Raw genomic sequence first — 9,434 nt, 5'->3', positions numbered from 1 at the left:
ACGTAAGACAAAATTTTATATAAGACGAATAATCATACGGTATCCATCCTCTATATGTTAACCTCCTATGTCTGAAGTTAGTGAGCAATGACATCAAACTCATAAATGTCCATGCTGTCGCAATCATAATCGTGTAGCGCAAAGTATTGTTTCTAGAAAGCGACTGAAGAGATTGTTACATCTATGTTATTTTTAATACACATCTATATGAAGTGTTTAGAATGACTTCATATTCATTCTTTATCACGAAATATTAATTATTTTGTAATAGTAATATTGGTAATTAGGCTTTATTTTAGTACATAATTAATTAAGATATATTTTTCGTTATTAAACTATTCATAAATATAAATGTTTATTTTTAATATCTTAAATTTTAATTAAAAAAATAAATTAAATTCTACATAGATATGATCTAACATAAAATTTTTTTAAATATTACATATTTAATATTAAATAAAAAAATATTTAGATTAATATATTTGATAAAAGCTTAAAATTTATCCTTAAAATATATTTACCGTATTATTTTATCATATTGTCGTCGAATTTTTATTTCACCCAAATCTAACGGTTTAAATGGTTCTTCAGTAAGATAATTAATTAATGCAACAATGTTTTTGTAACTTAATGAGGCGACATAAATCTTATAACACGAAGCTGACATATTTAACATCATATTCAAATTATTAGTGAAGTCATTAGGATTATCAACATTCATAACAATATCCATTATTTGCGATAATGTGAAAGTGCACATCATGCTAATTACGTACAATCTGTAGATGTCGTAAATTATTCGTTTAAACAAAGACGTCCACGATGGCGGTCGGAAGCATCCAGTGATCACACAAATTGTACGTGTTAATTTCAGAATGTGCATTATAAATTCTTATTTGTCATTAAAAGAAAGATACGTATATCTGTATCCGATTACAACATGCTTTACCAATTATAGTACTGACTAAATAACTATAGAATTTCTTTAGCAATTTTAATATTGGTTTCAAAATAATAATCTAACCAATTACACTACAGCATAAAAAGAAGTTTATAATTTGAAGAGAGTGTATTAAGAAATGCCTAAACCTGGACACAATTCTTTGATAAACAATACATTTGCTAACAATAGTTCTCCTTTCTTCTATACATTTAATTCTTAGCAACTTCCTATAAATCCGTATCTATACATGTTTGGATATATCTAATCCGGCATTTTCTTTTCCTTATATCTCAGGTTGTAATGCAATGCGTCGATTTCAATTTTTTTAAGTTGATTATTTATAGACTGAAAAGAAAAAAATTTTAGACAAAAAAGTCTAAAAACTCGTAAAGATATTTTTCAATTAGTAAAAAAAAGGATCAAATGAAAACGGAATTTCTCCAAAATTTTATAATTTAATAAAAAAATTAACGAAAAAATTTTAACGGTGATAAATTAATATCTATAAATAAGTTAAATTTTCAGAAATATATATCACAAACGATTTTTCGATCCGTTATAAAAACGATATTTAAAAAAAAGAAAGTAGAAATGAGTAACCTTTCAGTTTTATCATATCTGTCACAACTAATATACCCGATAATCTGTAAATTTTGATAGAAATGAGAAAAAATTCTCCTTCTGTAGTAAATATTAATAATTTGCAATAATATTTTAGTATTATAATTAAATTCCGTTCTCTGACATTAAAAGTACAATATAATTAACTTAAATCATTTTTTATGATGTACATTCATGATGCAAATAACAAACAATCCAATTAATCACTTTTACTTATATTTTAAATTTTTGCAAATTTAGATTTCCTGACAATTAATCCACACTGAATTAATATAATCCGGGTACTTACTCCACAACCTTCGCAAATTCGTATATAACTAATACCGCGTCAGACCGCCTAGCAAAGGAACTAAAGAAAGAGTTTACAATTTTTTTTTCTTTCCAAGCCTCAGCGTCACCGCACAAAGCGCATTCAAATGTCTATACTATGAAAATCTGCCCAGGCAACGATAACCCAGAATTCAGAAAGGAGAGTTCTTTATTAAAGATTGATATCTATATCTTCGTAATATATGTAATATAAAGTTTGTCAAGAGTAATATCAAACTTGTCGTAATTGTCTGTTGTGGAATACTTATGCAAGTTAATAGAATAACGTCTATATACAATTTTTATCGTAGAAAATAAAATATTTTTATTCTTACATTTATAGAAACAGAGTAAAGCAGTAATATACAGAAAACATGGGATAATTATAAGTATAACCCTATTCTCTATAATGTTCATCAATATGATACGAGATATAAGTCTTCCTAATATCTTGTTATATATTATTCATAGATACACAAAGTATTTTATTTATTATCGCTTGCGTTTAAAATGTGATACATCATCTAGTATTGACATTTACTCGCGCAATGTAATCAGACGACGAAGTCATACATTTAAGGAACACATTTGTGAAACTTTATATTGTCAGGAAAGAAAAAATTGTATTGTAAAAATTTATTGTAGCGATTTGAAATGCACTTTGTGTGCTCTTTTGATATATGTGTTGTCTGTGTTGTTGTGTGATACAGTCAGTCACGGATCAGCTGAAGAGATATGAACTCTGCAATATCTATGTAGCTCGTGATACTGTTAGCGAATTTTCCTTTCGAATATGTAGCATCATTATCGTATTAACAAATATAGACTAATATTTTCCATGAATTGACGTTTTTGTGAAAATTCCATTTTTATAATAATATAAGTTGTTGGTGAGAGTTTAGATGTATGAAATCTTGATACATTATTGTACTCGTCCATTATAAAATATTTTATTTATTGTCATTATATATATCTGCGACATCTTTCTTTCGTTCCCATAGACCGTTCCATGTCTTCTTTTCAGTATCTGTATGCATTCTTTATTAAGTTTGAACACAGAAAGCAACATATTTAAGCCTCAATTTATTTATTTTTATAGCATAACACGTGAAACATCGAATATTTCGATTAGATAATAATCGCAGTAATTTATTTCCTATAATCATTTCTGTAGGATTTCTTAACTTTACAATATATGTCTTTTAAACAAGTTTGTAAAAATTCTGTAGAACAAAATTCAATAAAATTTCAATCGGTAATACATAATAACGATCGATATTTACAATACTGATAATTTTAAAATTTCTATAAATATCATCTATAGATGACATTTTTTCCGCTTATAGGCCCCTATTCAAGAGATATTCAGAAAAATAATGTTTCTTTCCTGTCCGCTAACAGATCATTGATATATATATATCAATGATCTGTTAGCGGACAGGAAAGAAACATTATTTTTCTGAATATCTCTTGAATAGGGGCCTATAAGCGGAAAAAATGTCATCTATAGATGATATTTATAGAAATTTTAAAATTATCAGTATTGTAAATATCGATCGTTATTATGTATTACCGATTTTGATCTGTTAGCGGACAGGAAAGAAACATTATTTTTCTATATATATATATATATATATAATGTCGGTCTCCACTTATCTTTAATTTCAATAAAGGTGAAAGTTATCTATCTAAATATTCTTTCAGTTTTTTTATTACTTTATTACTCAGTATCGTCTCATGCTAGTGTCAATTGTATTTTGTTCAATCTGCTCCTCGCATTGATTTTCACATTTGCATTTTATAGAAAATCTACGTACAGTGCATACTGGCTAGATATGTATAATCAATTTTTAGACAAATTTATCTACAATGTGTCGCTTATTTTCACTGAATGAACTGTTTTATATTTTTTCCATATATTATTCTGAATTGTTTCTTATGCACAAATGTTATAATAATTTGTTTCTGTAAACTTTCTATAGCTTCCTAGTTCCAAATGACCCAAAATAAATTTCTAAAACGTCGAGTTTAAAATATTGTATAAAATACCACTGAATTTATAAATTGCCTTTTAGAAAAATTAATATTTTTTACCTGCTAAAATCTAGAATCTAAAATCAATTATACAGCACTTTAGTAAAAATTTACAAATTTCAAATTGTAAATTATCTGCTTAAATAGATATCTCCATAATTGCGGTTAGAAACATCCAGTAATCGTAAAATTGTTTAAAACATCTATTTTATAATCTATATAAGGTCGAGTGATGATTAGAAGAAAGACATATATACAATTCACACACACATGTATATTTGCATATATTTATACAATACATCTTAATAAATAAAATACAGATAAATATGTATACAACCTTAGCAGTTTCAACTGCTCTCAAAATAATTGCGTTTCACAAAAGATTATTATTACATAAAAAATAATAATTATAATTTCAAGAAGGTATTAAATATTTATGAACATATAAAACAATTCTTTGATGCGATACTTCTGCTGACAACATTTTCTCTCTTTTTTCTACATATATAATATCTGTATCTTCATATTAAAGTTTGAACAGAATTTATCAAGAGTGATATCAGACTCGCAATGATTGTCTGTAATATAATATATTTACATAAGATAGTAGATTAGGTCCGCGATTACTTTTGTTGTAAAAAATGTACTTAATTTATACATCTAGAGAACGAGTAAATTTATAATATAATAAAAAAAAAGATAATCCATAAACGTTCATCAAAATATTACGAAATATAAATAATCTTCATAATGATGTATATTATTTATTATCAAAACACAAATCAACTTCTTTATTATTTTTCACGTTTAGAATTTGACATGTAGCATTTATTTATAAATCTCACACAATATAATCAACGAAGTAATACATTCGATAAACACATTTGTGAGATTATATATTGCTAGATAAAAAAAATTAGAAATCTTAATAATATTTAAATTTCATAACGTTACATTTTTTGTATTTGCAATGATGTAAAAAAGTGATAACGATGGTAAGTTTTATTCGATTTGGAATAACAATATATACTCGTACATGTATATGAATTTTATTACAATCTCTCACTATTGTCCTAAATATAAAAATATAAAATTATTATTAGTCACAAACAAATGTTTCATATATTTTCTGTTACATAGAATTATATATATATTTTCTGCTACAAAATACAAAAATACGACATAAAAAAGCAGTCGATTACTGGAACGTTATTTTTTATTTTACCTTAATTGGAGCAACAATTATAATACACCTCTTTGTAGTTAAAAATATTTAACATTTATTAATAATTAGAATACATCTAGTACTAACATATTAATTTTTTATAGATTATTAATTATGCATTAATAATTAATATCAGCAACTTCTTACTTGCCTTTATACAATTATTTCTGTATTTGCGCTAGCAAATTATAAGCAGAATATGATGTTTTAAGAAACTGCAATGATTATAAATATATAAATTTTTTTTAATTCTTAAGAGAAATAATTTATAAATAAAATTTTTACTTTAAATTCATGATTCTTCTTTATAATTATTCATTGTAAAAAATTTAATTACGGTGAAAAAAGTAAGAAATACGATTATAGTGACTTGTTCCACTTTCGGAAAAAATCAAAATATGTGGTTGGTAATTCTTTTTACCTAATAACTAAGAAAGAAATTAGAGATAGGACAAAAGATTGAACAAAAGTACAAATGACAGAACAAACTAGCTGAGAATAATTGAAAGGAAGAATAAAACATAAAGTTATACTTTGTAATATCTTACGAAATTTAATGTTGTGTTACATTTTATACTCACAGCTACAAAAGAGTCTAAGTTCATGTTAAGAATGTGTGCACCGTTAAATTCAATAGGTTTCATTGCACAAGTCATAATTATCAAAAGACTTTTTTTAGTTTTACGGTCCAAAGTCATCCATTCTATTTCGAAAATACTATCTACCAGTTGAAGACTCTATACATTTATGACATATTTTAAAGTATCAAATGTTTTACTTCTACGTTCTTTATAGAAAAGCATACCATAATTAACATACGTATACACATAATATTGCACACATTTATGTAAATATAAACGTGTACATAATAATTTCAAAACTAATAATATTAGTATGCATACCACCAATTTTAGCTTATTTCCAAACCAGCAATAGATGAAAATTTGTACAAGTACACAAAACGTATATGCAAAAAACGCAATAAAATCCATAACTAATTTAGTTCTAGTTAATCGGTACAAATTTGAACACACTAGAAATGTACTTGCTACGAATTGAAATGCGATTATTTTCGTAAATCTTTCATTAGTCGTATATGCAAATCTGTAAAGGAAATATTTTTATCGCAAACATTAAAATTAAATGCTTTGAAAAAATTAAGAGATATATAAAAAATAGATGTTACGTAATATTCAATATTTATAATCAAAATAAAACACAGAAAGATAAGTAATAAATTTTATATTGTAAATCAAGAACAAAATAATTAGTTAATAGAACGTTAATAGAACGCACAGCTACATAAATATGAGCCTCTTAGTTGATAAGTGGCATAAGTCTACCTTATAAGCAGAAGCCTTATGCCACTTGGCAACTAGAGAGAGGAGCTCATATGATAATAATAAGTAAAATAAATAAAAATAATATTGTATTATATGTAATAGAAGATTCAACTTCAGAATTTGGAAATACGTAAATAAGAAAACGTACATAAAGCAGTTAGTATTATATTACTAAATTTACAATTAATTATTATAATAAATAATATTAATAATAAATTATTATAATAAATATTTCAAATTAAATCTTACGAATTGCTCACGAGACTAACTCGATTATGTGACGATGTTGGCGTACACAGTCACGTAGAGTACAATGGCCGTTTATAAAACTTTTCAAACGATATTGTAAGATCTGAATTTCACAGCACAAATGCAATAACAGACCAACAATGAGACTGTCACAAGCAGCGTTAACAAGACACGCGGCCATTAAACCTAAGTATTGATGAACGTATGTGAGACAAAATAGCATGAATGACGAATAATCATACGGTATCCATCCCCTAAATGTTAATTGCCTCTTTTTGAAATTTGTCAGTAACGATATCAAAACATGGCCTATAAATGTGACCGTAACCATAATAGAATAACATATTGCGATATTCCTAAAAGAAACGTGAAAAATAATTTTTTCTTTACTTTAAGACAAAAATTATTTATCTTTTAAAGGAAAAGAATTCTTTTGTCTCTATATGTATATAAATATTATCAAAAATATATGAATAATACAAATATACTAAAAATGTAATCGTACATTGTGTTATATTAATTTATATAAAAAGATAATGAGGAAAACATCTTCAGAAAAGAACTCTATATTTATGAAATTAATATGGTATCTATATTTTCTAAGACTTTATTGTATTTCTTCATATTGTAGTTCATATATATTAAATATAAATCTAGGTAATTTCTTCTACTTACTGTATCATCTTATCAAATTTTCGCCGAATTTTGATTTCGATAAGTAATAGTGGTTTAAAAGTCTCTTCCGTAAGATTCTGAATTAATTCCGCGAAACTCTCATGATTCACAAACAGATTGAATATTTTATAATCTGCAGCGATCATGGTGAACATCGCGTATACAATATCAGTAAAATCATCTGGATTATCAACGTTCAGAACAACGTCCATAAATTGCGAGAATGTAAAACTGTACATGAGACAAATTACTAACAATGTATAGACGTCATATAATATATGTTTGGTCAGCGAAGTCCACGAGGAAGGTCGCCAGCATCCAGCAATTGTCAGAATCGCAAATGTGAATTTCAACGCGATCATATCTTCTAAACAAAATATTCTTTAAATTTTTGAATGTAGAAAACGTCTGTTTATTTTTATAAAATTTTTATAATTTCATTAATCTGATATGTACAACATGATCAATTATGTAATTTGTATTGTATTGTTTTGAGATGCACTTTGTGTGCTCTCTTGTTATATGTGTTGTGCGATATTGTCATCAGTCACAGATTAGTTGAAGAGATATGGACTTTATAGTGTCTATAGCTCGCGTACTCTGTTAGTGAATTTTCCCCTCGAATATGTAACATTATTGTCGTAATAGCAAACAGACTGATATTTTCCGTAAATTGACGTTTTCGTGAACGTTCCATTCTTATACCTACGTATAGTAATATAAGTTGTTGGCGACAGTTCAGTTGTATGAAATCTTGATACATTGTTGTACTCATCCATTATAAAATATTTTATTCATTGTCATTATTTGCGACATCTGTTTCCATAGTCTGTTCCGTGTCTTCTTCTCGGTAACTGTATGCATTTTTTATTAAGTTTATTAAACACGGAAAGTAAGAGAGTCCCAATTTATTCATTTTTGCTACGTAAAACATGACACATTCATTGATATTTGGATTGGATAAAGATGATAATCGCAGTAATTTATTCTCCATAATTATTTCTGTAGAATTCCTTAACTTTACAATGTATGTCTTTTAAATAAGTTTGTAAGAATTCTGTAGAAAAAATACAATAAAATTCCAATCGGTAATAAATAATAACAGTTAATATTTACGATACTGATAACTTTAAAGTTTCCATAAATATCGTCTATAGTCGCTTTTTCCGCTTATAGGCCCCTATCCAACATTTATTACTATTATGTAGAAATGTAGCATTTACTAACAGTATATTTTTTTATATCAGGTTGAACTTTCAGCAGAAATCTTTTGAATGTAGTGTTTTATGTGCTATAGCGAGCTACTGTTCTCGTATGAAAAATATGATATATATTGAGAGAAATGATGATTCTTTACTGTCCGCTTATAGATAATAATATATGTCATTGACAATGTCTGTCTCTACTTATCTTTAATTTTAATGAAGGTGAAAGTTATCCATCTAAATATTCTTTCAGTTTCCTTCTATTACTTTCAGTACCTACCTTCTATCTCTTTCAGTATCTATTGCTTCACGCTAGTACCAATGGTATTTTGTTCGATCTGCTCCTCGCATTGATTTTCACATTTACATTTTCTAGAAAATCTATGTATAGTGCATACTGGCTAGATATAATCAATTTTTAGACAAATTTAAGTACAATGTGTCGCTTATTTTCACTGAATGTACTGTTTTATATTTTTTCCATATATTCTGAATTGTTTCTTATGCACAAATGTTATAATAATTTGTCATATCTTAAAATTGGCGTGTCACGCTTTTTTGAAGCCTCTTTTCGTTGAGGCTGTTGGAATTCTCTGATTTTGATGTGGTTTAATATTCGGGGACTTTCGGGGTCGATTATTTCGAATCTGTACTCAAAAATTGAAAATTCGAAATAGTGGATCCAATATGGCGGACGTAAAATTAACGTAAATCCTAAAGATTGTTCGATTTTGATGAAATTAGATATATTGGTGATTTAGGGGGTGTTCGTTACGAATCCGTTCTCAAAAATTGAAAGTTCGAAATAGTTGATCCAATATAACGGACGG

At 26.7% G+C, this 9,434-nt stretch overlaps 1 protein-coding gene across 1 annotated transcript in view; it reads right to left on the bottom strand.

The window, feature by feature from the left end:
* Positions 1-7,761, bottom strand: part of LOC108780242 (uncharacterized) — a 17,477-nt gene extending 9,716 nt beyond the window's left edge. The window contains 4 exon segments of the mRNA XM_018547877.1: positions 522-891; positions 5,998-6,236; positions 6,745-7,080; positions 7,400-7,761. Coding sequence (XP_018403379.1) covers positions 522-891; positions 5,998-6,236; positions 6,745-7,080; positions 7,400-7,761 — 1,307 coding nt within the window.
* Between the last annotated feature and the right edge of the window lie 1,673 nt (positions 7,762-9,434).

This window comes from Cyphomyrmex costatus, unplaced genomic scaffold, assembly GCF_001594065.2.
Source record: "Cyphomyrmex costatus isolate MS0001 unplaced genomic scaffold, Ccosl1.0 scaffold69, whole genome shotgun sequence".
NCBI classification, from domain to species: Eukaryota; Metazoa; Arthropoda; class Insecta; order Hymenoptera; family Formicidae; genus Cyphomyrmex; species Cyphomyrmex costatus.
Note: the sequence above shows the minus strand (reverse complement) of the source record. Positions and strands in the feature narration are given on the sequence as shown.